This window comes from Chiloscyllium plagiosum, chromosome 2, assembly GCF_004010195.1.
Source record: "Chiloscyllium plagiosum isolate BGI_BamShark_2017 chromosome 2, ASM401019v2, whole genome shotgun sequence".
Classification (NCBI taxonomy): Eukaryota; Metazoa; Chordata; class Chondrichthyes; order Orectolobiformes; family Hemiscylliidae; genus Chiloscyllium; species Chiloscyllium plagiosum.
In genome coordinates, this window is record NC_057711.1 from 111432117 (window position 1) to 111460034 (window position 27918).

Genomic DNA, 27918 nt, shown 5'->3' on the forward strand with positions numbered 1-27918 from the left:
AGGCGCTCTTCCTCCAGGTGTCATGTTGCCATAGTCTGGCAATGGAGGAGGCCAAGGACCTGCATGTCCTTGGCGGAGTGGGAGTGGGAGTTGGAGTTAAAGTGTTCAGCCACGGGGCGGTTGGGTTGGTTGGTGTGGGTGTCCCAGAGGTGCTCTCTGAAACATTCTGCAAGTAGGAACGTTCCTGCTTGGCACACCCTCCTCATTCCTGAAGAAGGGCTTATGCCCAAAACGCAAGTAGGCGGCCTGTCTCCCCAATATAGAGGAGGCCATATTCGGTGCAGCGGATGCAATAAATGATGTGTGTGGAGGTGCAGGTGAATTTGTGGCGGATATGGAAGTATCCCTTGGGGCCTTGGACTGACCTGCTGCACTTTTCCAGCAACACGTTTTTCAGCTCTGATCTCCAGCATCTGCAGTCCTCAATTTTTCTCCTAGGCTAATGGCTGCCTTCTGCACTGCAGACAATCTATGATTCTAGTGACTTGCCAACTTTCCTTCCAATATTTGCTATTTTGTAGATTGTCTGCAGTTGGTTGAGCAATGAATCTTTTGAGCAGCCCAGTTGTGATTTTGAGTTGATATGAGATTAAGTGGAAAATGCTCACTGGGAGTATGGTTTATTTACTCTTGTGTTTCCTCTCCTACAAGGAAGAGTTGGCACCACTTGCTTATCATTGCTGAGCATTGTCAGCTTTGCTACTGCAGTCAGTGAAATTATCTGCTCGAGTCATTGAGGGAGCTCTGACTGATGTCTTCACAACCTATGAAACAATAAATAAAAAGACATTCATTTCTGTAATGCCTTTCACAACCAATCAATGCATCAAATTAGTTTACAGCCACTAAAGGACTTTTAAAGTAATGAAGCAATCCATCCGCCTGCCTCCATGGGAAGATTCTAATGTATTCATGAAGACACACAGTCACATCTGATCAGAGCGATTGTAGCCAATCAAAGTTGGTTACTTACCACTTTGCTAGTGGAGAAAGGAAAGGGATTGGCAAAGCTGGGTGAGCTCTTTAGAGAGAAAGAGTTTGAAAGGAGAACTGATGAAGGTGTTTAAACTCATGAAGAGAATTACACACCGACTACACACTCAGTAAGTGAGGTCACTACCATTGGAGGAAGGATCGTGACTGAGAGTAGAGTGATATAGGGAGAATGGCAAAAGACCCAAACATGACACGTGGAAATAGATTTTTTTTTACATGATGTGAAGCTCCATTCAAGCTACTCGCATTGAGGGCCCGGAACCCAAATGGAGGTTGCGAGTCGAAACTTTGTGATCGCTATCACCTTTGGTTTTTAATACACCTTCACCTCCAGCCCCACTATTTACTGAGGGGCTGTGACAGTTTTCGATTTAACTCCTGAAATCTCATTTGCCACTTATGTAACCCCCCCCCACCAAACTGGGATCACAACACAGTTTTGGAATTGCTGTTCTATTTGGTTTTCCTCATTGGTTTGCCTAGCTTTCACTTAATGTGCGCCTATACTGTTTATCTCCAAACTCCTGTGAGAGTGAGATACCACCACTAAATAAGCTTTCTTGAGTTCCCCATTAGATATTTTACTGACTGTCTCTGTCTCTTCTATTTATGTCATTGCATTTTGATCTTGCCATAAGTGAAAACACTTCCCCCTAATTCTACTCTGTCAAACCATTTCATTACCTTACAGACCTCAATCAAGTCACCCCAGAGCCTTCTGTTCAGAAAGACAAATACCAGCCCAGCCAGTTCAGTCTATTTGGCAGGTATAATCAGTCTCTCAAATTCTGAATGTGAAATGGAAGCGGTCTCTCTTTGGCAGCTATCAGGACATATCAAGTATTTAAAAATGTGGTGTTAATCTAATATAGACATACAAGTTAGGGGCAACAGTAGGTCCCTCAGCCTCTGAGGCTGTACCATCATCCACTAAAGTCATGGCTAATTCTATTACTCCACATTTCTGACTATCCCTGATAATCTTTCACTCTCTTCCCAATCAGAAATCTATCTACCACTGCCTTAAAAATATTCAAAGAAATTGCTTCCACTGCCTTTTGAGGGAGAGAGCTTCAAAATCTCAGGATCCTTTTGAGAGAAAAATTTCTCATTATCTCTTTCTTAACTGGATAATCCCCTTATTTTTAAACAATGATCCTTTGTTCTATTTCCTGCCACAAGTATGTTGAAGAAATCCCACAGATAGCAAACCAGGAAGTAAGGAGGAGAGCTTATCATTCACATCTCATATGTTAACAGATAGTGATGGGTAGAATGTACAAATTTGGGGTAGGAAAGCTCTAATGGCTCAGTGGCAGAGTGCAAGTCCCACCTGCACCAGAGGTGTGCCATAACAACCAACAGGCTGATGAGAAAAATAATCTACACAACCACCTGGTGAAGGAGCAGCGCTCCAAAAGCTAGTGCTTCCAAATAAACCTGTTGGACTATAATCTGGTGTTGTGTGATTTTTGACTACATTTGGGATAAACGTTAAAGTTGAAGTATCATAAGATTAGGTAACAACATTATAACTGCAAAATCTGTCAGTGCGTATCTGGAGATTCACTTTCTGCTAACCTGTATATAAAAAAGTAAAAATCATTTGTTGTTAAGTCAAGGAGTAGGGCTTTGGTTTTGGGTTGGAACCTCAAAATTATAGTCCAACAGGCATCCTGACCGCAGCACTGAATCTGTCACTCAGATTTTCCCTGAATTGGCCAACTGGTGAACAAAGAGTGTGCTTTCAATTGGCATGAAAGCTCTCAAATCTGGAGGGTCAATAAGAAGCCCTCCAACTTGGCACAAGATTTAACCTGCATTGTAGGTAAGGAAGAGAGCACGAGAGCCTCAGTGGCCTCTTAGCAATATTCAAACTTTTTGAATTAAAACGTGGAGACAGCATCATAGAGTCTTGGAGTCATAGAGATGAACAACATTGAAACAGACCCTTCGGTCCAACCCATCCATGCCGACCAGATATCCCAACCCAATCTAGTCCCACCTGCCAGCACCCGCCCCATATCCCTCCAAACCCTTCCTATTCATATACCCATCCAAATGCCTCTTAAATGTTGCAATTGTACCAGCCTTCACCACATCCTCTGGCAGCTCATTCCATACACATACCACCCTCTGCGTGAAAAAGTTGCCCCGTAGGCCTCTTTTATATCGTTCCCCTCTCACCTTAAACCTTTTGCCCTCTAGTTCTGGACTCCCCAACCCCAGGGAAAAGACTTTGTCTCTTTATCCTATTCGTGCCCCTCATAATTTTGTAAACTTCTATAAGGTCACCCCTCAGCCTTCGACGCTCCAGGGAAAACAGCCCCAGCCTGTTCATCCTCTCCCTATAGCTCAAATCCTCCAACCCTGGCAACATCCTTGTAAATCTTTTCTGAACCCTTCCAAGTTTCACAACATAAAACCCTGATGTGTAGCTCGGGGAATAATGTGGGGCTCACCCCAGTGCCTGCCTGTAGCATAAACCCCTTGGTCTGCTACTCCAAAGGCTGCTTCCATACCTATCTCCAGTGCAACAGGCGACCTCAGTGTGCAGGTCCAGTGACTTGAAAGGTCTGTTCGGCCTCTGAAAATTGGCTTTTAACTTGTGTTACATTTCTCCTCCAACCCCATCCCCGCTTCCCAATCCCCATTTCTGGGAAATGACCCGATCAGGGTGGAAATTCAGCTCAAGTAATACCAAACGTTAGGTGGGGAGAACACATCAGAATTTCTCAAACATGACAAGGCATCCACAGGGTCTGGTGTGTGCATGTGTCACCAGCTTTTGTGGGAATTCTGGAACTTGTTCTCACATGGAAAATATGACTTGTAAGGAAGCACAGAGCTCTGTGTTGTTTTGATGTTATGTTTAATTTCGTTGACACCAGAGGGCAGATAAGGCGAATTCTTTTTATTTCAGTGAGTTGTCTGGATCTGGATTACGGTGATTGAAAGGAAGAGATTCAATAGTATGGAATCAAATGTGGCAAAAACAAAATTACAAAGCTCTGGGAAAGGAGCCAGAAGTGAGAGTGAGACTAACTAGATCTCTCTTTCAAAAAGCCAGGACAGACATAGGGGGCTGAATTGCCTCCCTCTATGTTGTATCGTTCTATTTTATTACAGATGGCATCCCAAACAGAGCTCAGAAATGAAAAAACGTAATTATGTTAATTGGGTTGTCCAGATTGTTTCTTTCCCAGGTTACAGAATGTTTCTATGTCCTATCAAGCATTTTGTGTTGTCCCTTCTACATCGACCTCTGCACTTTGTCACAGAGGTCAGTCACAGCCCAGCTGGATGTATGTAAAGAGGAGCTGCTATGGAATGACTGTTTGAAAAGTGACTGCTACAAGCTAGTGTTTTCGTGAATTTTATCCAGGCGCATTAAAAGAGTTTACACAGCAGTGTTCGGGCCACGGAAGAGAGCCGGCCTCCTCGGAACACTTCAGAAAATGGATAAAGTCATTGCCGTGGAGAGCTTCTGGGCCAGTGCCAAGTAAACAGGCTCCACTCCAAACTGTTCCGAGCCTGGCATGTTGACAACCCAGCAGCACAGAGGACACTTCCTAATTTAGAAGACCAGCAGATTCAGAAAGTCAAAGGCATGCTCAAGTGAAATTTACATAGGTTTTATATTGTGAAAAATTTATTAACGTCAACTGGTTTCTACAATTTTTAATCTGTTTACTGCTACAGCGCATAACCCCAGTACTGACCACTAAATCACCTTCATGTTATGTGGGTCCAAGTGGCTTTCTCCTTTACGAGACCAAATTTTAGTAGGTCAGAGGTCAGGAAATACCTCTACTTGGTCTCCCAGTACAGTCTCCAGGAAGCTTAGCTTTTTCAGGAATTGGCTTTTCAAGGATTGGAAACTCTGCTTGCCCCTTTAACACATTAAACAAGCTTCAAGGAAGACTTTATCTGAGAGTGACAGAGTGATAGTGGCAGAGTGAGTATATCCAAGAATTTGGTTTAATGTGGGAATTCATTGCAATTGGACGAAAGAGATGCTCTAAGTAAGGTTCACTGCAAGAGGTAAAGTGTATTGAGTAGGGAGTGTGTGATCAAAGGAGAGAGGAACTAAAATTGCTGTAAATTAGAAAAGCTCATTATTATTTAACATCAAGACACCAGGAATAAGAGAATGTCAGGGCCAATATAATGAAGTGTTATACGTCCAAAAGCAGAATATTGTTAACCCCAGGAGATCAAAGATAAGGCATAGTAGCATAGCTTGGTAATGTGGAATTTGCAGACTCTAATATGAGCAAAGTCGAGAGCCCAGGCAGTTTTCTGGACGACAGCACATACAGGAAATGCTTCCAGCTGCAGAAGCTTGCAGCCTCCAAAACCTTTAGGTTTTGGAGCTCTAACAGTTGCTGAAGTCACTGTGATGGATCAGTGAGGCAGGGGAATACAGAAGGTTCAAAAAGGAGATGAAAAAACAAATTAGAGAAGCAGAAAAATTATAAGAAAAAGCAAGTTGAGGGGAATCCCAAAATCTTCTACATACAAACGAACCGTTAAAGAGTGGTGAAAGGAATAGGGACAATTAGGGACCAAAAAGTGAATTTACATATGCAGGCAGGGGCATGGTTGAGGTATTAAATGAATACCTGAACCTGTCTTTACCCACAAGGCAAGGAATAGGGAGAGAGGAGAGTTGAACACACAGCCACAGGGATGGTGCAGGAGGAAGGGTTTCAGATACTTGGATAATTGTGGCTCTTTCTGAGGTAGGTGGGACCTCTACAAACAGGATGGTCTTCACCTGAACCAGAGGGGTACCGATATCCTGGGGGGAAATTTGTTAATGCTCTTTGGGAGGGTTTAAGCTAATTCAGCAGGGGTAGGGAACCTAAATTGTAGTTCCGGTATACAGGAGGTTGAGAGTAGTGAGGTCAGAAATAAGGTTTCAAGGTCTCAAAAGGACACCGGCAAGCAAGAAGTTAGTTTGAAGTGTGTGTACTTCAATGCCAGTAGCATCCGAAATAAGGTGGGTGAACTTGCAGCATGGGTTGGTACCTGGCATTTCGCTGTTGTGGTCATTTTGGAGACATGGATAGAGTAGGGACAGGAATGGTTGTTGCAGGTTCTGGGATTTAGATTTTTCAGGTAGAACAGAGAAAATGGTAAAAGAGGGGGAGATGTGGCATTGTTAATCAAGGACAGTATTATGGTAACAGAAAGGACATTTGAGGACTCGTCTACTGAGGTAGTACAGGTTAAGATTAGAAACCGGAAAGGTCACCCTTTTGGGAGTTTCTATAGGCCTTCGAATAGTTCCAGAGATGTAGTGGAAGGGATTCTTGATCGGAGCGAGAGTGACAGGGTACTTGTTGTGGGGGACTTTAACATTCCAAATATTGACTAGAAATACTATAGTTTGAGTATTTTGAGATGGGTCAGTTTTTGTCCAATGTGTGCAGGAGGATTTTCTGACACGATATGTCAACAAGGGACAAGGCCACATTGGATTTGGTTCTGGGTAATGAACCTGGCCAGGTGTTAGATTTGGAGGTAGGTGAGCACTTAGGTATAAGTGACCATAATTTGGTTATGTTTACTTTAGCAATGGAACAGGATAAGTATATACTGGAGGGCAAGAGTTATAGCTGGGGGAAAGGCAATTATGATGAGATTAGGCAAGATTCAGGATGCATAGGTTGGGGAACGAAACTGCAGGGGACGGGCACAAATGAAAAATTGGACTTATTTAAGGAACAGCTACTGCGTGTCCTTAAGTATGTACCTGTCAGGCAGGGGGGAAGTGGTCGAACGAGGGAGCTGTGGTTTACTAAAGAAGTTGAAGCTCTTGTCAAGAGGAAAAAGAAGACTTGTGTTAGGATGAGATGGAGAAAGTGAGAACTGCAGATGCTGGAGATCAGAGCTGAAAATGTGAGGTTAGGAAGGTGGTGCTGAGTTCGAGAGTTTAGGATGAGATGAGAAGGCTCAGTTACGGCACTTGAGAGTTACAAGTCAGCCAGGAAAGATTGAAAGAGAGAGCTAAGAAGAACCAGGAGGGGACATGAGAAGTCATTGGCAGATAGGATTAAAGAAAACCCCAGGGCTTTCTATAGGTATATCAGGAATAAAAGAATGACTAGAGTAAGATTAGGGCTAATCAAGGATAGTAGTGGGAAATTGTGTGTGGAGTCAGAAGAGCTAGGGGAAGTGCTAAATGGATAATTTTCATTAGTATTCACACTGGAAAAAGATGATTTTGTTGAGGACAATACTGAGATACAGGCTACAAGAATAGATAGGATTGAGGTCCACAAGGAGGAAGTGTTAGCAATCCTGGAAAGTGTAAAAATAGATCAGTCCCCTGGGCCAGATGGGATTTATCCTAGGATCTCTGGGAAGCCAGGGAGGAGATTGCAGAGCCTTTGGCTTTTATCTTTATGTTGTCATTGTCTATAGGAATAGTGCCAGAAGACTGGAGGATAGCAAATGTTGTTTCCTTGTTCAAGAAGGGGAGTAGAGACAACCCTGGTAATTATAGACCAGTGAGCCTTACTTCGGTTATGGATAAAGTGTTGGAAAAGGTTATAAGAGATAGGATTTATAATCATCTAGAAAGGAATAAGCTGATTAAGGATAGTCAACACTGTTTTGTGAATGGTAGGTCGTGCCTCACAAATCTTATTGAGTTCTTTGAGAAGGTGACCAAAAAGATGGATATAGGTAAAGCGGTTGATGTGGTCCAAATGGATTGCAGTAAGGCATTTGATAGGGTTCCCCATGGTAGGCTATTACACAAAATAAATAGGCATGGTATTGAGGGATTTAGCAGTTTGGATCAGAAATTGTCTAGCTGAAAGAGGATAGAGGGTAGTGGTTGATAGGAAATGTTCATCCAGGGGTTCAGTTACTAATGCTGTACTGCAAGGATCTGTTTTGGGGCCACTGCTGTTTGTCATTTTTAAAAATAACCTGGATGAGGGCGTAGAAGGATGGGTTAGTAAATTTGTGGATGACACTAAGGTTGGTAGAGTTATGGATATTGCCAAAGGATTTTGCAGGTTACAGAGGGACATAGATAAACTGCAGAGCTGGGCTGAGAGTTGGCAAATGGAGTTTAATGTGGAAAAGTGTGAGGTGATTCACTTTGGAAGGAGCAACAGGAATAAAGAATATTGGGCTAATGGTATGATTCCAGGTAGTGTAGTTAAATAGAGAGATCTTAGTGTCCATATACATAGATCCTTGAAAGTTGCCACCCAGGTTGATAGGTTTGTTAAGAAGACATACAGTGTGTTAGCTTTTATTAGGAGAGGTATTGAGCTTTGGAGCCATGAGGTCATGCTACAGCTGTACATAGCTGTGATGTGACCGCACTTGGAGTATTGTGTACAGTTCTGGTCACCACATTATAGGAAGGATGTGGAAGCTTTGGAAAGGGGTTCAGAGGAGATTTACTAGGATGTTGCCTGGTATGGAGGGAAGGTCTTAAGTGGAAAGGATGAGGGACTTGTGGCTGTTTTCATTAGAGAGAAGAAGATTGAGAGGTGATTTTAGTTGAGACATACAAGATAATCGGAGGGTTAGATAGGGTGGATAGTGAGAGCCTTTTTCGTCAGATAGTGATGGCTAGCAGGAGGGGACATAGCTTTAAACTGAGGGGTGATAGATATAAGACAGATGTCAGAGGTAGTTTCTTTACTCAGAGAATAGTTGGGATGTGGAACACACTGCCTGCAACAGTAGTAGACTTGCCAACTTTAAGGGCATTTAAATGGTCATTGGATAGATATATGGAAAGAATGCAATAGTGTGGGATACAGATTGGTTTCACAGATCGGCACAACATCAAAGGCTGAAGGGCCTGTACTGCACTGTAATGTTCTATGTTCGAGGTGGATGTTACCCAGGCCGTACAGCAGAGGAGGATATTCTGCCACAAGATGAGTTCAAAAATAATAAGGAAGAAATAGTGGACCAACTGTTGTCACTTAAAGTTATCAAGGCTCTGGGACCAAATGAGATATGTCCAAGGATATTGAAGGGAGTGCGTGTGGAGATTTCAGGGGCACTAGCTATAGTCTTTCAGTCTTCATTAGAGCCAGGGAAGGTGCCAGAAAAGACTGGAGAAAACATTAAAACATTTATCACCTGATGAAGGAGCGTCGCTCTGAAAGCTAGTGTGCTTCCAATTAAACCTGTTGGACTATAACCTGGTGTTGTGTGATTTTTAACTTTATCAAAAAAGGTTGTAAGGACAGAAACATAATTTCAGACCAGTCAGTTTAACGTCAGTGGTGGAGATGCTTCCAGAAAGAATTATTTGGTATAGAATTAGTAGGTACATGGAAAAAGGTGGATAGATGAAGAGGAGCCAGCATGGATTTCTAAAGGGAAAATCGTGTTCAGCTGACTTCCTCGAGTTATTTGAACAGGTAACAGTCAGGCTCAATAAGTGTAACACTGTTGATGTCGTGTACATGAACTTCCAGAAAACATTTGATACAGGAGTGTATGTGTCTTTGCTAACATTAAGCTAGGAGAAAGTGAGGACTGCAGATGCTGGAGATCAGAGCTTAAAAATGTGTTGCTGGAAAAGCGCAGCAGGTCAGGCAGCATCCAAGGAGAAGGAGAATCGGCGTTTCGGGCATAAGCCCTTCTTCAGGATTCTCCTTCTCCTTGGATGCTGCCTGACCTGCTGCGCTTTTCCAGCAACACATTTTTAAGCTAACATTAAGCTATTAATTATAACAGGGCAGCATGCTTGCAGTAGAGTGTCTTGTCTTGTCTTGTCTTTTCAGGAGAGTGATCCCAGGCAAGATAAGACCTGGTGAGTCTTGAGGAAATTTGCAGCTCAGGTTGAGGTTCTGGATGTAAGTTTGTTCGCTGAGCTGGAAGGTTCATTTTCAGACATTTCGACACCATACTAGATAACCCCATCAGTGAGCCTCCGCTGAAGCATTGGTGGTATGGCCTGCTTTTTATTTGTGTTTATGTTTCCTTGATTGGTGATGTCATTTCTTGTGGTGATGTAATTTCCTGTTCTTTTTCTCAGGAGGCGATAAATGGGATCCAAGTCAATGTGTTTGTTGATAGAGTTCCGGTTGGAATGCCGTGCTTCTAGAAATTCTCATGCGCGTCTCTGTTTGGCTTGTCCTAGGATGGATGTGCTGTCCCAATCAAAGTGGTGTCCTTCCTCATCTGTATATAAGAATACTAATGAGAGAGGGTTATATGTTTTTGTGGCTAGTTGATGTTCATGTATCCTGGTGGCTAGTATAAAGATAAGACCTTTACATTCTTAACCCATTGCTCTGATACAGTGGTGATATCGTGAGCATGTCTCTTCAAGCTGACATACTAACTGTGAGATATAGGGTAACAAGAGGGAACATTGGAAGCAGTGGATGGAGTGGTCGGCTTCATCAACATATTGTGATGGCTGCAAATCATACAGCCAGCATTTTCAGCTGACTCTCCTTCTGCCAGTAACTGGCTTGAGTTAATGGCTGGTTCCCCGCTGAAAGAGGCAAAAGTTCAGTTAATTGTCTTAATGCAGGAACACTGACCGGGTGAGCTTTAGGACACACTTGTGCCACTCCACCAGCTTTCCATGGCATTGCTTCCACCAATATTTCCACGAATGTATGCAGCCAAGTTTGCAAACGTACCCATGGCTGGAGTACCTGCTCCATAGGACAAACGGAAAGCTGGCGTATCATTGCTAAGTAACAGCACGCAGGGATAAGGGAGAACAAGGACCTTGTGGCTGGGGGTGCATGCAGCTTTAACAAGTAGCATATACCACCCCCCCCCCCTCCCCCAAGAGAAGTTAGGGATGGGTTGCACAGGGAGGGGAGTGGAAAATAAATGAAAGATGAATGCTGAGACCCAATTGCTCCCTCAATAACCTCCCATCAACCCCTTAACCTTCAGACACAGAATTTGCAAACCCTCCTTCAAGCAACTTTCATGGTCCCATTGCATGAAAATTTCCTGCAACTGTAACATGGCTAGATTCCTGGCAGAAAGAAAGCTTACAGTGCAAACGTTTTCTCATGACTGTAAGTAATAAATTGTGATAAGTGATATTTAAAATAATTCTTATTTCTTCTTTGTCTCTTCATGTTTTTCTTTTCTCCTTAATTTCACTTTCTGTGGTGATTTGATTCCAATTCGCCTCTTCCCTTCTCTGCTTTCCCCCCATTTGTTTTAATTCTTCACTCTCGCTGAAACACACTGCTGATTCACCAAGATCCCAGGAGTCCTGCTGACTGAAACCCCACTAAATCATGTCCAGCAGAACTGTGACCTTGCCATCAAGTATGATTGGCATCTTCTCCACAAGGGGCAACATCTCCTTCGCATCCACCTTGTCAAGCCCCTTCAGAATATTGTGTGTTTCAATGAAATCACCTTTCAGTCTTTGAAACTCCAATGAGGAGAGGCCCAATTTGCTTAATCATTCCTTATCAATTCTACCCTGTCTTCTGAGGATCTTCTCTGAACTGTTTCTAAAACAGAAGTGCCCTTCCTTAAGTAAGGACACCAAAATTGTACACACCAGTCCAGCTGTGGTCTGACCAATGCCCTGTACAGGTGCTGACAAGCAGGAGGCTGGAAAAGCACAGCAAACCAGGCAGTATCAGTAGGTGGAGAAGTCAACATTTTAGATGTAACTCTTCTTCAGGACTGGGGGTGAGTGGAAGGGGAGCTGCAGATAAAGTGGGGGTGGGGGAGGATTTTGGGTGGGGAGAGGGGCGGAGTGGTGAGGAAGGGATAGATGAATACAGATAGAGGATGCAACCTGTGGGTCGCTGGGAAGAATGAATTTGGTTGGTAGCTGGATCAGGGTCAGTCAGAGGAATGGAAGGGAGGGAGAAGGGCTGGAAAGGGAGTCGGGGGAATGGGTGGTCAGGTTATTTGGAATTGGAGAACTCAATGTTGAATCCTCTGGACTGTAGGCCACCCAGGCGGAAGATGAGGTGTTGTTCCTTTAATCTGTGCTTTGATTCGCTGTGGCAATGGAGGAGGCCAAGGATGGTCATGTCGGAAAGGGAGTGGTAAGGGGAATTAAAATGGGCAGTGACTGGGAGGGCAGGTTGGCCCCTGCAGACCTGGCTGAGATGCTCAGCGAAACGTGCCCTGAGTTTATGTTTGGTCTCCCCAGTTGTAGAGAAGACCAGCTCAGGAGAACTAGATTCAAGAAGAGGCAGGTGAACCTCAGTCTCACTGGGAAGGACAGTTTGGGGCGCTGGTTGGTGTGCCAGCAGGTTTTGCATCTTTTATGGTTGCAGGAGAAGTACTTGGGGGTTCAGGGGGATGGGGTGCACAGAGTTTGGTGGGGAGAATGGGGTGAACTAAGGATTGACAGAGGAAACGGTCCTTGCAGAAGGCAGAGAGGGGTGGGGAGGGGAAGATATTCTTGGTGGTAGGGTCTAATTGAAGTTGGCGGAAGTGTTTGAGGATGATATGTGGGATGTGGAAACTGGTGAAATGGTAGGTGAGGACAAGAGGGACTGTCTTTATTACGTTCGGAGGTAGGGGTGGTTCAGAGCAATGGAGTGAGGAATGGAGGAGGTGCAGTGGAGGGCTGTTTGGATGACAGCGGGGGGGGGGGGGGGAGCATGTCTTCAACGGACCCCCACTTCGAAAAAGTTCTCTGCCTCCCTCAGATGTGCACTCGGTGAGTCCCTTTCTCACTGCCACAGCGTTTGTGTCACTGTACAGGTATAGTAACTTGTATATTCCATTTCCCCTTACAGTAAACACCAACACTCAAGCCATCAGCTGCCAAGCCCCTTTACTCTGGAATTCTCTTCCTAAACCTTTCTGTCTCTCTATCTCTTTCTTCTTCATGAAGATACTCCTTATAATCTATATCTTTGACTAAGTATATAGTTCTGTCTTAGTATGTCCTCCTGTGGCTTGATATCAAATTCCTTCTGACTCCTGTAAAGCATCTTGAAATCTTTAAATGCTTTAAAGGTCGCTATATTATGGAGGCAAATTGTTGTTGTAAATGTTTCTGAATCTGTGCTGTAAGGTTATGTGGTTGTGACAACAGCACAAAATATTTGTTGCATTTCGAAATAACATTGGATCAGACGTCTGTTGCGTTTCTGAAATAATGATTTAAACGGCACTGGGCAATTGTTCATTCTGGAGGTTGAGTGTCGAGGATTGGGCAGGAGTAATCAGTTACTGAAGATAGTGACATTGGTGTAGTTTAGAGAAGTACAAAGAAACTTATGATAGGTTGCATAACATAAAAGCCAAGGCAATTTTGTTGGGTTTATTGTATGGTTAAATAACATTCAGAGCAAGAAAGCTTCTGTTTCTTTTTCTTCATTCACACAATGTAGGATTACTGGCTGGACCAACAATTGAAGCTGCAACAACTGTTTTCGTGAGCCGCTACTGTCCTTGTGATCCACAGTGCAGCTAGGGAGGGAGTTCCAGCTATTTGACCCATGGACGATGGAGGAACAGTGATGTAGTTCCAGTCAGGATGATGAGTAGCTTGTGGGTAAACTTGCAAGAGGTGGTGTTCCCATGTATCCGTCACCCTTGTCCTTCCAGATAGTAGAGGTTCTGGGTTTGGAAGGTGCTGCTGGGGCAGTGATTTTTTTTCCAGTGCATCTTGATGGTAGACACTGCTGCCAACATGTGTCAGTGGTGAAGGAAGTTCCTGAATGGTATTGGAGTTACACTCATCCAGGCAAGTGGGGAGCATTATTATTACATAGGGTGATGAAAATTTAACTTCAACAAAAAACATATTTTGTTCTGTAAAGTGAATTTAAATTGATTTAACATTTTCTGAATGGTTTAGTTTTTTGAAGAGAATCTTTATTTTATCTAAAGAAATGTTAGATTCAATTCAGGTTTCAGTCAATGACTGTTGGATATCCTCCACAACCTGGTCAGCAAAAATACAACAGCAAACTAGATTAGTATTTACATTATTTAGTAAATTTATGTTTACACTGTCAAGGACATGTGGGCATACTCCAAGAGATAGAATCATAGAGGCAACAGCATAGAAACAGGCCATTTGGCCCAACTTGTCCATGCAGCCCAGTTTTCACAATTAATCTAGTTCCATTTGCTCCATATCCCATCCATTTACCTGTCTAAATGTTTCTTAAATGACAAAATTATACTCGCTTTTACCATTATCTCTGGCAGCCCATTCCAGCCAACTTCTGTAAGAAAAAATTTGGATCCTTCCGTATCTCTCCCATCTCACCTTAAATCTATGCTCTCTTGTTTTAGATCCATACCATGGAGAAAAGCTGTTGGCTACTTACCTAATCTATGCCTCTCATGATTTTATATAATTCTACAAGGTCACCCCTCAATCTCCTACACTCCAGGGGAAAAAAGCTCTAGCCTTTCCTTATTATTCAAACTTGTACTGAAAATGTGTTGCTGGAATAGCGCAGCAGGTCAGGCAGCATCCAGGGAACAGGAGAATTGACGTTTCGGGCATAAGCCCTTCTTCAGGAACGTCGATTCTCCTGTTCCCTGGATGCTGCCTGACCTGCTGCACTGTTCTAGCAACACATTTTCAGCTCTGATCTCCAGCATCTGCAGACCTCACTTTCTATTCAAACTTGTAGTTCAGTTAGCATTCTAGTAAATCTTTTCTGCACTCTTTCTAGTTTAATAATATCCTTTCTATGTTGGGCAAGCAGTACTCCAAATGTGACCATACCAACGATTTGCACAGATGCAGCAAGACATCCCAACTCCTATACTCAATGCCTTGACCAATGAAAGGTCTCTGCAGTTTTCACCCAATAATTGTCTCTGACCTTAGTTTAAATCGAGTCTGGGCTGACCAAGAATATTTACTGTTTACTTACTATAAGACTTTTTTAGATCTGGATACTTCCCCCTTGCTGCTTTTTTTTTTGTATTTCTTTCTTCTAAAATTCTATGTTTTGTATCTTCGATAGTTGTTCTGTATTTTGTGTTAAGATTTTTTAAATTCAGGTTTTTGGAGATGGCGCTGGAGAATGGCGACTTTGTAAACTTTTCACAGTACTCCAGTACTTCTGTGCTTGAGTACACATGACAGTAAAACATTATTCTAAAACCCAACTTCTATTTCATTGGTCTCCCGACTTATGCCTTGTAAATGGACGACAGGCTTTGGTAAGACAAGAAATGAGTTACTCGCCACAGAATTCCCAACATCTGATCTGCTTTTGTAACCACAGTATTTATATGACTAGTCCATGGTACCCCCTCATTGTTAATGGTGGGGATTCAGCCATGGTAATGTTATTGTATGGCATTTGTACAACACAAGTTACTCTACTTCAGCTTTATGAATCATTCCAAGTGGTATTTAATAATTTGAGGCATTGCTTGTGTGTGTGGAATGGTGGTAAAATCTCAGGTCTCATGCCTCCTACTTAAAAAAAAAAGATGTATGTTCAAAGCTGGGGCCTGTCCCTTTAAGGCCACTCCTCAAGTCTCTGAGTGATTACAGGTGATATCCATGGTGCCACCGTACACCCAAGAAGGGCAAGAGGTTAAATTCTGCTCTTCCCATCATGGTAGTTCATTAAATTTTGCGTGCAACCAATGCACATCACAATATTCTAACGCAGACTGTCTGCATATTCTGTCAGGAGATTTCACAACATTTACCGCAACAATTGTCAGCAACACAGACCCCATAAGATTTGGGATGCTACTGCAGCACTGCTGACTTTCCTTTGTCCCAATGCACGTCCATATGCATGTGATTCTGTCTCTGTCTGGATGCTCCAAAGTAGCTGAGTGCGCAACTTGCCCTCCCCAGCTGCAACAAGCAATAACAGAGGGACTTTTTGACTCGGATCCGGATTTCAAGTTCCACTCCAGATCTGAGCGTAAATCTGACAGGGATTTAAATCTGGTGCCAAGACACTCAACACATCCACTGCTGAGAGAGTCCTATGGTTGTGAAAGATACTTCATAGATACTAGCCTTTCTTCATGTGCGAATACATTTCAGCACTGTAAATGTTGTATTTTCAAAGAGAGAAAAATCTATAAATCTGTATCTTCACTGATAGTTTATTCAGTTTTTGTTTATCTTTCCCTTCTCTGTGGCAAGTGTGTGTTTATATTTACGGTGATTTTGGGACCAGTTGAAGCAGGAATGCAAACCAAGATAAAGCATCAAGGTCATGCCAAGGCGTCGTATTTCCATGTTAATGAGCCGAAGGTGTTTTTTAATACATAAACAAGCAGCCTCACCTCTGCACGGGGTTTGCTGACTTTCACGAAGCATGTGACTGATCCAAAGGCATCACCTTGCTGGAGGTTTTGGAAGTGTGAACAGGGAGCAGGTTACCTGGTTCACAATCTTCCAGCCATTGAGAGGGCAACTGGAAGGTCTGCTGCAGACTTTCCGTTTCTCAACGTGACCCCTTCCTCCACCGGAAAAGAAACAAACACTTGAAACGAAAACGAGATTTGTTTGGTCGGGCCAGGATCTTCTCCACAGGAATTGGCAGCAGGGAAAAGGAAGAAAGTAGTGCTTGAAGGATTTACTGGACGGACAAAGCATTGTCCTTCATTTTGGCACTTCTGAAGAAACAAGGAATCATGATTTCCTGGCTGCTCCTGTGCTCTTTGCTGTCGGTATGTATGTTGTAGATTGATTGAAGGTACATGGAAAGGTCGTTTAATGGGCTGTTTTGAGGTAAATATAAAAATAGCAAGTGTTGTTGTGGCTGCTCCATTTCTAAATATGTTTAAGGCTAAAATATAAAAATGTTTGGTCTCCTACAAAGTTAAAGAACCTGGTGAGTAAGTAGGGTTGAGATCTGTCATAATAGTGGGACAGGCTTCAAGAACTGAATGACCTATTCCCGCTCCTATTTGCTATGTTCTAATATTTCTACTATTGCACCCTTAGCACCAGATTAAATTCCTGTCAAGAAAACAGAAAACAAACACCCACAAAGATTGTTACATCTTTGAGGTCAGCTTATTTTTTGAGGCCAGTTGCAAGGGCTGTTGCTACTTTTGCGCAAAACCTATTCCCGTTGCAAAGCAGAAACAACTGCTCCATACTTGTGCATCACATCATAATCCAGGCAATACGATCATGTCTGTGTGGAACAGCATTATTGCCTCAGGAGTACATCTTGAAAAGCATGTGGCTATTTGCTTACTGAGATGGTTGTGTCAAAATTGCTATGTGTGTCAATACTTACTGCAGGATACAGGTGGGCTGCTGAAGTGTATACAAGGGCATTGGAGGAGCACCTGAGTTTAGTAATGGGTGTGGCAATGGTGCCGCCACCTCAGTGTGTCAACTTAATTTGTGTCGAAGCTTCAAGCCCCATCTCGGTGGGGGAATACACTGGGTGCAAGTTATGCTCCTGTTGCATAGAACCTTGGTATAAATCATACCTGCAATACTGCATCCAAATCTGGACTCTGCAAATTCACTTTCTCCAATTAAATATACCTGACTGGTGTTTTATGAATCAAGTGGCTGGTACATTTAGATTGCTATTTGTCTACATAACAACCAAATTAAGGCACAATGTAAATACTTTTATTGGATCCATGTTTAATGATTGACTGTTAACATTGGAAAAGGTGCTTGAGATCTCAGAAATGCTCCCTTCACTTCACATGCTGTCAATCAAACTGTTAGATGCTGATTTGCAAATCACAAACCAGACAAGTTTCACATTATTTTTGTCTTTCTAAATCCTCATTCTTGGCTGGAAATTGAGTAGCCAGAAATCCTACCTTATTTCCATTAGCTTCATCTCCTGGCCCCTACCTCTGTTTTGGATAATACTTAACCACTTATAGCCCCAGACTTTGTATGGGGTCTGAATTCAGCCTACCTTCAGCATGCCAATTGAAACTTGGGACTCCTGGCTGGAAATCATAATGAACAGGATTTCCATGTATTACAGTGTGATATGAATGGGAAACTCGTTACTGTTCTACCTCATAAGAATGGCTATATTTAAACAGTGCTACATTTGCTTAAAAAATGCATTGCGGCATCCTTAGGTTGTAAAGTGCTCCCTTTTTTCTGTCCCACTTGTCACGACTATGTGAGAAGGGGTCATGGTTCTTTTTTTCTGAACTCCTCTCAATCAGTTGTACCATTTCTTTCTTAGTGCATGCCTAAGATACTTCAACTAAAGTTAAAAATCACGCAACACCAGGTTATAGTCCAACAAGTTTATTTGGAAGCACTAGCTTTTGGAGCTAGTGCTTCCAAATAAACCTGTTGGACTATAACCTGGTGTTGAGTGATTTTTTTTTAAACTTTATACACCCCAATCCAACACCAGCTCCTCCAAATCATCAACTAAACTAGATAGCCAGATTAAAAATGAAGGAGAGTCGATTCAAATTCTTGTGTAAAAGAGACTTTACTACCCTGAAAAAGTACTCAAACACACCAGTAAACACACTGGTAATGAGCTTACAAAAAAGGTGAAGGAGAGGGTATTAATAAAAGCAGTTACAGTTCATGGTTTCTTTTAAGAGCCTTTGAGTTGTGAGAGTGAAACCTGAGTTGTAACAGTTTGAGTGTCCTGTTTCCTAATGAGTAGCAAAGCTAGCAGCTACCCTCAATTTCCCTGTGAATGGTAGTTTTTCTGAAGCTAGTTTCTGAGCTTGAGGGAAATCTCCAGAGACAGAAGCCTTCTTTATCCTTGCTGTATGCAATCCAAGTGGCTCTGTCTCTTTTTGCTGTTCATAGCAAGCTATTGAAATTTTGTTTGTTTATTTATTCCAATGTTTTTCCCAAGTAGAACATTCCACAGATCACCTTTCCTCTTTCAATAGGTGAAGTTAACAGATAAGTAAAACCAGAGATGTGATTTCTTTGACACCCTACTGAATTTCAGTGCCCTTTGATTGAAATGGTAATTCCAAAGTAACTAGTTTTCACATAGTTCATGTAGGTCGCCTGGGCTTTTTTAGGTGATCACTGGCCATTTTAAGTCAACAGCGTCCTTTTGAAACCGGTTCTTGAAAATCTTACATTCAAGTCAAACGATAAAAGTTGAATAGTCATCAACCATTTTCACTATAATCATAACACAATACAAAGGAACAGAATAAAATAGAAAAAGCTGCTGCACCAAAAGGCAGCTTGGCTCAGTGATAGCAATTTGTAAGAAGGAGCTGACCCAAAAATATAAAATCATTTTTGACAGTACATGCATTTAGCTAATGAAAACTACAGCCACAGTACAATTTAAATATGCAGTACGACATCTGACTTGGTTTTCCATGCATCTGCTGAGCATGACCTTACTGTTGTTGGAATTGTTAAATTGACCTTTGCTTTGGGAAATCATCAATATCATCATTGTGTGTCCTACTTCTTCGCTAATCATGCATTGATCCAACGCATAAGTAAGTGTTGATGTTTACTGCTGAAATCTAGGATTTCCTGAATAGTTTAAGAAGAACATTACCTTGATTTAATTGTACCTAAAAAATGGCAGTGCAAATTACTTCAAGACGTGTACGTGCTAAGACACAGAATGGTCTCTCTTAGTGTTGCTTTGTTTATATCATTGTGCCACTTCAGATAGGAATAAGAAACCTTTCCTCTTTGGCGCAGGCTGTCCTCATTGTGTTCGAGGTCAAGTGAGACAGATGCTTCCTAATTTCAAAAGTGTTCCCATTCCTTTTCACAAATGGGAAGTTGTAATGCTTAATGAGTTTCAGGTCAGTTGATCCTTCTAATAAACAGATGCATTTTTTTAGTGCCTGCTTCTAGATTTAATACAACAGAAGAACAGAACTACACAATAGACCTAATCTTTTGGTATCTAGGCATACCACTGAAGGTACGCATTGGGACCTGTGGACACAATAGGATCAAGAATAGTCCATTGAGAATGATCTGCCATTCAATTAAATCTTGGTTGATCACCTCCTCAGTACAACTTTCCTATACTTCCCATATTCTTTGGTGTGATTACCCTCCGGATATCTATTGATTTCTCTTGAGTTAAAAATCACACAACACCAGGTTATAGTCCAACAGGTTTAATTGGAAGCACACTAGCTTTCGGAGTGACACTCCTTCATCAGGTGATAGTGGAGGGCTCAATCCTAACACCAAATCATGATTTCTCTGGAAGCTGCTTAATGATTACTGGAAGCTCTGAGAAATTCCAAATATTCACCTGAGTGAAGTGAGGAGGAACCACTTCAGTCCTGTGTAGCTTGCACTTTATCCTAAGATTCTATGCCCTGGTTTAGGACTCACCAGCCAGGGAAAACATTTTGTCTACATCCACCCAACCACCTGATGTGTGAACCTATTTGGGAAATGCCCAGGAAATTTCAACATCTCTCTGCCTGGGTCCCTAGTCAAATGTCTCTGACTTTGAGTTAGAGTCAGAAACTTCGGACAGTTCCAGAATGCTTAACGTTATAGTTATCCAGAAAATATTGTACAGGAGAGAAAATAGTCTAATGCCTGAGAAATGACTGAACTCACACTAACCCCTTTAGCTCCTCCTGACTACCATCCTCCTGACCACACAGCAGGCAAGATCTGATTATCTTTCTTGACAACCCACCTACTCACTTCACCCATTTGCTTACCTACCCCTCTCACTCACACACTGACTTGCATACCTCCCTGATCTTCCATTTACCTATCTCACCCAGCTACGCATTCACATGCCAACTCACTCACTCACCCATCCACCCATTCAGTAACATTCAAAGAAACTGGATGTTTAAACTTGCCGTGAAATGCAGGCAATGCTATTAAAAGGAGATATGTCCAATCTTTCCCCATTGCTACTCAACTTGAATGGCCAGCCCCTGGGTTGGAGTGTAATAGGAGTTGCCCTCCACATTTCTGTGACAGCTGAGATCTGAAGATTATGGAAGAAATATCAGTCAGGGGAACGTTTTGAACACAGCATTAATCCAACCCCCATTGTCATTGCTTGGAAGGTTTTGGTTAACAGAACCACTGCCTCATACAAGTGCAGCGATGCTGCTTGAGGCAAGACATAGTTTCGCCAGTATTTCTTCTCCCTTTGAGTGAACAGAGATTTAATTTTATAAATTGAATGTGGGCATAAAAAGGTGATATGATCAGAGAGTATCTATCTTGTGAGGCTATCAAGGGCCCGATTGTGGTGCAGTAGTAGTGCCACTACCTCTGAGCCAAACAATCCAGGTTCAAGTCTCACCTTATCCAGAAGTGTGGAAAAACATCTCTGAACAGGTTATTAGAAAATATCCATCTTATGGTGCAGGTGCTTGCGGAAGAGGATAGTGTCCCGGCCTTTGAGCCAAAAGACCTGGGTTCAAGACCCACCTGCCCCGAGGTTGCAAAATAACATATGTGAACAGATTCATTAAAAATGCCTTTAGATGCAAGTCTTAAGGAACTTGGTAGTGCCCCTACCTCTGAACCAGGAGGCCCAGGATCAAATGCCACCTGCTCCAAAGGTGTGTAATAACATCTCTGGACAGGTTGATTTAGAAAATACCTATATAAAGAAACATTACCGACACTAGGATGGGAAGTAGGGTGTAATGTCATATACTTGTAAATCTTCACTTTGTAAATAAATCTAAAATTCATAAAGATTGACTTCAGGTCATCTCCTATACCAAATGGCTGTTAGATGTTTAACATGAGTTGTGTGTTCGTGTCCGTCTCCAGTAACTTAAATGCAAATAGTTCCAAGCTGACACTTCAAGTACAATATTGAGAGAGTGCGCTGAACTGGCTGGTTATGTCAACTTTCAGGTAAGTTAAAAAAATCTGGGCCTTGTCTGCCCTGTGCCATCGGTTCTTTTGCTTCTATCTGTAAAATAGCAGAAGAGTGCTGCCCGGTCTCCTGAGAAATATTCATTCCCTCAGCCCACACTTGCAAACATGATCTTATTGCTGATTTTGGGGATCTTGCTGTTTGAAAATTGGCTGCTTCATGCCCTACTTCAAAAATAACTTTTGGCTGTAAAATGTTTCAGGGTGTCCTGAAGCCTTGAATATCATTTCTTCCTTTTCTTTGCTGTTGTATTCTGTGCTCCCTGCTTGTAAGATAATAAAAGGGTTGGCACAGTGGTTCAATGGTTAGCACTGCTGCCACACAGCTCCAGGGGCTTGGGTTTGATTCCAACCTCACGTGTCTGTTTATGTGGAGTTTGCATTATCCTTGTGTCCGTGTGGGTTTCCTCCAGGTGCTCTGGTTTCCTCCCACAATCCAAAGATCTGCAGGTTAGGTGAATTGGCCATGCTAAATTGCCCATTATGTTTAGAGATGTGTAGGTTAGTAGCATTAGTCAGGGATAAATGTAGATAGGGGAATGGGTCTGGATGGTTTTCTCTTCGGAGGGTCAATATGGATTTGTTGGGCCGAATGGCCTGTTTCCACACTGTAAGGATTCTAAGAAAAGTCATCAAGCTGTCTCCCCCGCCCTCTGAAGGCTGTTCACCCTATTCCCTACCCCAGAGTCAGTAAGTACCTTCCTTGATGGCAGCTGAAGGCCAGCTCTTTACCCATGTCACTAGACTTGATTTCAAAGCCAAGCTTGGCAGGTATTTGGAATGGAGCCCTCAGTCCACATGTGTATTTTCAAACAGAATTTCTACAAAGTTGTTAGAAGGGAATTCCTCGTTTGTTCCTAGCGCAATGGCTGAGATCATTTGTAGAGTTTGAGCAGCTGTTTGGCTGAATCAACTACCTCTCAGCATGGACTGGGAACCTCTGTCCGTGTAGATTGGTACCATGCCACACTTAGCATTCTCCATTAGGCAATTAGGAGAGCCTGTGCATCCACATTTGATGCCAGCTTCTACAAAGCAATTCTATTTTGAGCTCGTTGGTGTGAGGAAACCAGATTTACTGTTGACTGGTGTGAAATGTTTCTGTCTAGTAGCAGCTGGTGTAATGTATCTGTATTGTCAGCTGGTTCAATGCATAGAATTTTGAGACCGTGGGTTTGGTATTGATGAGGCATTTTATCAGTTAGGACGGTGGCAGTGGGGAGTCCTGCCACCTCCATCACTATTTTAGTTCATGATGAGCAGACCCATCAAAGGCCTCCATACTTGCTGCTAGCTAAGGCTTTAAGAATATAATTAATTAATCAGTATTTCATTTGTGAAATGTAGTTGTCCTTCAGTCACTGATTGCACTCAGAATTGATATGTGTAAGCACTTCATCTGGATGGGTATGTGAATAAGAAAGGTTTAGAGGGATATGGGACTAAACTTGGCCAACTTGGTCAGCATGGACAAGCTGGACTGGAGGGATTGTTTCCATGCTGTATAACTCTATGATTCTATAATTCTATTTTCTTTCATACATGCCATACCCAAACTAAGTGTGGTTCCCAGCCCTATCAATTCCCAGAAACTAGCCAACAATGGTCCCTCGAAATTTTACTGTTATGTTTCTGAACACATCTCCATTCTTCCCTGTTGTGTGGCACAATTTTCTTCCATTGCCTTGGCTGAGATTAAGAGGGAACAATGTGCAGAATGGTAGTGTGAACCTTCAGCTCAATCAGTGTGGCATAATACCTGGATAAATGAGTTTATGCTGCACAAAATCATTTCATTATTCTCTGATTAGCTGTAATAAATTAGAAAATACATTTTGCATTACAAGAGACCTAGGAGTTCAGGTATATCATTCGTTGAAGGTTGCATCACAGGTAGACAGTGTGGTAAATAAGGCATTTGACATGCTTGACTTCATTGCTCAGACCGTTTGGGTATAAGAGCTGGGATATTATGTTGAGATTATGTAAGATGTTGGTGAGGCCTCTTTTGGAGTACTGTGTACAGTTCTGGTCGGCCTGCTATAGGAAGGATGTTATTAAATTGGAAAGGAAGCAGAAAAGATATACAAGGATCTTACTGGGATTGGAGAGTTTGAGTTATACAGAGGCAGGATAGGCTGGGACTTTCTTCCCTGGAATATAGGAGATTGAAGGGTGACCTTATAGAGGTTTATAAAATCATGAGGGGCATGGATAAGGTAAACAGCAAAGGTCTTTTCCCTAGATTAGGGGAGTTCAGTACTAGAGGGTATAATTTTAAGGTGATAGGAGAAAGATTTAAAAGGAACGGAAGAGAAACTTTTCCACACAAAGGGTGGTGCGGATATGGAATGAACTGCCAGAGGATGTGATAGATGCAGGAACAGTTATAACATTTAAAAGACATTTGGACAGATATAGGAGTAGGAAAGATTTAACGGGATATAAACCAAGTGTGGGAAATTTGGGACTAGTTTAGTTTGGGAAACCTAGTCGGCATGGACAAGTTGGACCGAAGGATCTGTTTCTATGCTGTATGACACCAAATGCAAATTTAATAGAATGTTGTTAGTTTTTCACATGTCCACAATTTTAAGACACTTTCATGTCACCAGTTTTTATTGCTCCATTATTGGCAGCTGTCCCTTCAACTGTCCCAACTCCTCCCTAATCCTCTCTGCCTCTCTTTACTTCTTTTAAAATACTTCCCTTTTGACCAAGGTTTTGGTCATATGCTCTGATATCTCCTTATGTATCTTGCTTAATTAATGCTGCTTTGAATCACTTTGGGATGTTGTACTGTCTTGAAGCTGATATATAAATGAGCGTTGATTGCTGTTTTGCTCTCTCTCTTACTGATATCTAGCTGCCAGTGCATAATTAAACCAGTCAACATTGCAAATGCTTTCACCGAAGAGTTAGATTAAGTGTAGAAGCTTTAAAATTACCAGCCAACAGTTTGGAGAGTACTCTCAAAACTGACCACTGTCTGGCATTTACAGAGGGGTTTAGATTAGATTACTTAGTGTGGAAACAGGCCCATCATCCTTGTGCCAACTCCTTGGAAGAGTATTCCAATCAACCCCTGCTCTTTCTACATAGCCCTGAAAATCTTTGCTTTTTGATTAATCCCCTTTGAAAGTTATTGATGAATCTGCTTCCACCACCTTTTCAGTCAGTGTGTTCCATATTATTACATTAAAAGAAGATTCTGGTCATCTCCCCTCTGGTTCATTCACCATTTGCCTTCAGTGGAAACAGTTTTTCTCTCTGTCTCCCTCACAGTTTGAGTTAGAAGAATATAAGGAGTACAGGAGATAAAATAATTTGAGTTAATCACTCTAGTTAAGCTTCTGGAATAGCCTCCATTGGAATAAATGCTTCATTCTTTGCTTTATCATCCATGATTTTGTGACTCCCTGCATTTAATGATGTGTTCTTAATTCTGGAGAGCTGCTGGCTGGTTTAGTTGTTAAATGCTAAAGCTATAGCACAGAATGAATCTTTGTGATTTGCGATCAATTTCAATTAGTGCCATTGTCAATTAAGATCTCTTGGTAGACTCAGACTCAAACATCACAGAGGTACATTTATGTTGCGAGTTAACAATACTGGATTGTTTGTGTTCCATTAATCAATGTGATAGCAATGAGATAAAATGATCAACAAATTTGCCAGTTTTCACAATTTTTCTGTCATATTTTGAGTTCTTACTTATGACAGAATTAATGTGTTCATTTCAATTGGCCGTGCTGTCTTTTACTGTAACATGCTTTGTGTGTCAATATATTGTGAAAACTGGTATTACTATAGTAACAGCTGTTAATGCACGATTACCTTCATTATCATCCTATTTACATCATTTCATCTACCTCAACACCTCGACTGTGATCAGTGTTCTTCCTGCACAACATGAAAACAAATTACGTTTAAAAAAAATTAATAAACAGCTAGGAGCTAGCTGAGTGTAGTAACTCAATTTTAATGTTCTGTTGCTGCTTATAAACTGCTTAATCTTTGCTCTTATAGTTTAATAAGCCTTTCAGCTGAATGATGGCTTATTCATTGCAGACTACCCATATTTCTATAGTTGCATAAAGTGCCAGTGGTTATCCGTCAGATTCTTTGGTTATTTGGTTTATCCTATGCAGTGCTGAGGGAGTACTGCAATAAAGGACGTTGCCATCTTATTGGGGAAGTTTTAAATCATTTACTTTCTCAAGTGAATGTAAAACAATCCCACAGTACTATTTGAAGGAGATCTGGTGAGTTTTCCACTGTGTTGTAATCAACATTTATCTCTCAAACAACACCATTAAAAGAGGTTATCCACCTTCTATTGTGTTGCTTTTAGCAGGAACTTGCTGTGTGCAAATTGGTTGCGGTGTTTCCTACACTACAATAATGGCTGCACTTCAAAGTACTTCATTGTCTGCAAAGCTCTTGAAAATGTGTTGAGATTGTGAAAACTGCTTTATAAATGAAAGCTCTTGCTTTTTTAAAAAAAAATGGGACAGAACAGCACAGAAAGGGCAATTAGGCACATTATTGTTCTGATTGGTAAAGCACATCTTGCCTTTCATAATTTCTTTGTGCTAAGTGCAGAGTTAGGTTTAACTGGTTGGAAGTATTCCTGAAGGTGTCGTCATGTAACTTTGCACCTCCCCCCAATTAGCCCACAAAGTCAAACAGCCCTTTTTTTTATTCCAATCCACAATATTATCATAGCTAATAAACAAAAGCTTTTGAAGGAAATGAGGAGGAAAGAAAGCACATACAGTAATTGATTTTCATTCTCCAACAAGTCTTATCCTGAATCAAAAAGAGAAATTGCTGGAAAAGCTAAGCAGGTCAGGCAGCACCTGTGGAGAGAAATCAGAATTAACATTTCTGGTTGAGTGATCCTTCCTCAGACCAATCTTGTCCTGAGTTGCCTCAAGATTGGACTTGAATTGCTGGAGTCTTCAAAACAAGACTGGAGTTTTTGTAACCCCTTCTTTGTGATGGCACAAGGTGGCACCTTATCTTTTTCATTCATTCATAGCATCTTGGCATCACTGCCAGCATTTATTCCCATCACTAATGACTGTTAAAGTGGTGGTGAGCTGCCTTTTTGAACTGCTGCAGTCCATGTGCTGTAGGTAGACCCACAATGCAGTTAGAGATGGAATTCCAGGATAGTGGAATGGGAGAGGTAATGGGTTTGGAAGGAGCCTTTGTGAATTTCTGCAATGTTTCTTGTATGCTGCTGTAACTAAACATTGGTGCTGGATGGAGTGAAGGTTTGAGTGTGTGATGCCAACTGTTTTATTCTGGATTATGTCAAACTTAAGTGTTGTTGGAGATATAGTTCTTCATTCAAGTTGGGAATATCTCATCAAACTCCTGACTTCTATCTTGTAGGTGGTGGGCAAACCTTGAAGAGTCAGGAGGCAAGTTACTTTGCAGCAAGTGATCTACTTTTTCTAGCTGATCAAATATTGAGAGACAATCAAACTCACTTTATCATGAGTCAGTCAGATCCCAGAATGCATGAAATTGGCTTCAGTATCGCTGTTGTTTGAGTTGTTGAGCAACCAAAATGGCATCCACTGTCTGTATAATGGTCAGCACTGTCCCCTCCAAGGGGAGCAGAGTAAACGTGCAATCTCATTAGACCCTATTGCATCTGGTCACACACTACCCTGCATCGATAGCAACTTCCTCCCGCTGCTTTTTAAGCATGTTTCTGGAGTACCTGTGAATACAGGATATTATTTCCAGCACCACCTCCAAGTTTTCTCATGTAGCATATCGAAGACTTGGAGCTTGCTCACTCCCGCCTTGATCATTCTTCGATGTTTTACTGCTCAGATCCAATGCCTACACTACTCCCAGCCCCTGTTCCAGCTACAATGCATGTCCCCTTTTAAGTGGAGCAGATCAGCTTTAGGTAGTAGAAGAAAGTGATGTTTTTGGGCCCACTAATGACACATGCAGTCAAGGCACAACAGGGATAGCCCTGGCTAGATGCTAGTCAGCAGATAACATGAAGGTGGCAGCCTGTCTATATTGAAATGAATGGGCATGGATCTACATGGATCCCTGCAGTTTTGGGCAGAGGGGGAGGGGAATGTTGTGGAATGCATCTAACTTTAACTCTCCCACAC

At 42.0% G+C, this 27918-nt stretch overlaps 1 protein-coding gene across 2 annotated transcripts in view; it reads left to right on the plus strand.

Annotated features, from left to right (window-relative positions):
- Positions 1-27918, plus strand: part of LOC122562648 (A-kinase anchor protein 2) — a 162745-nt gene that overhangs the window by 30466 nt on the left and 104361 nt on the right. Inside the window, exon 1 of one of the 2 annotated variants that reach the window (XM_043715678.1) lies at positions 15478-16614. The exons of the other annotated variant lie outside the window; for it this stretch is intronic. Within the exon in view, the coding sequence (XP_043571613.1) occupies positions 16579-16614 (36 nt within the window). The 5' untranslated portion in view covers positions 15478-16578. Of the gene's footprint in view, positions 1-15477; positions 16615-27918 lie in introns of those variants that run through there. 2 annotated transcript variants of the gene reach the window in all.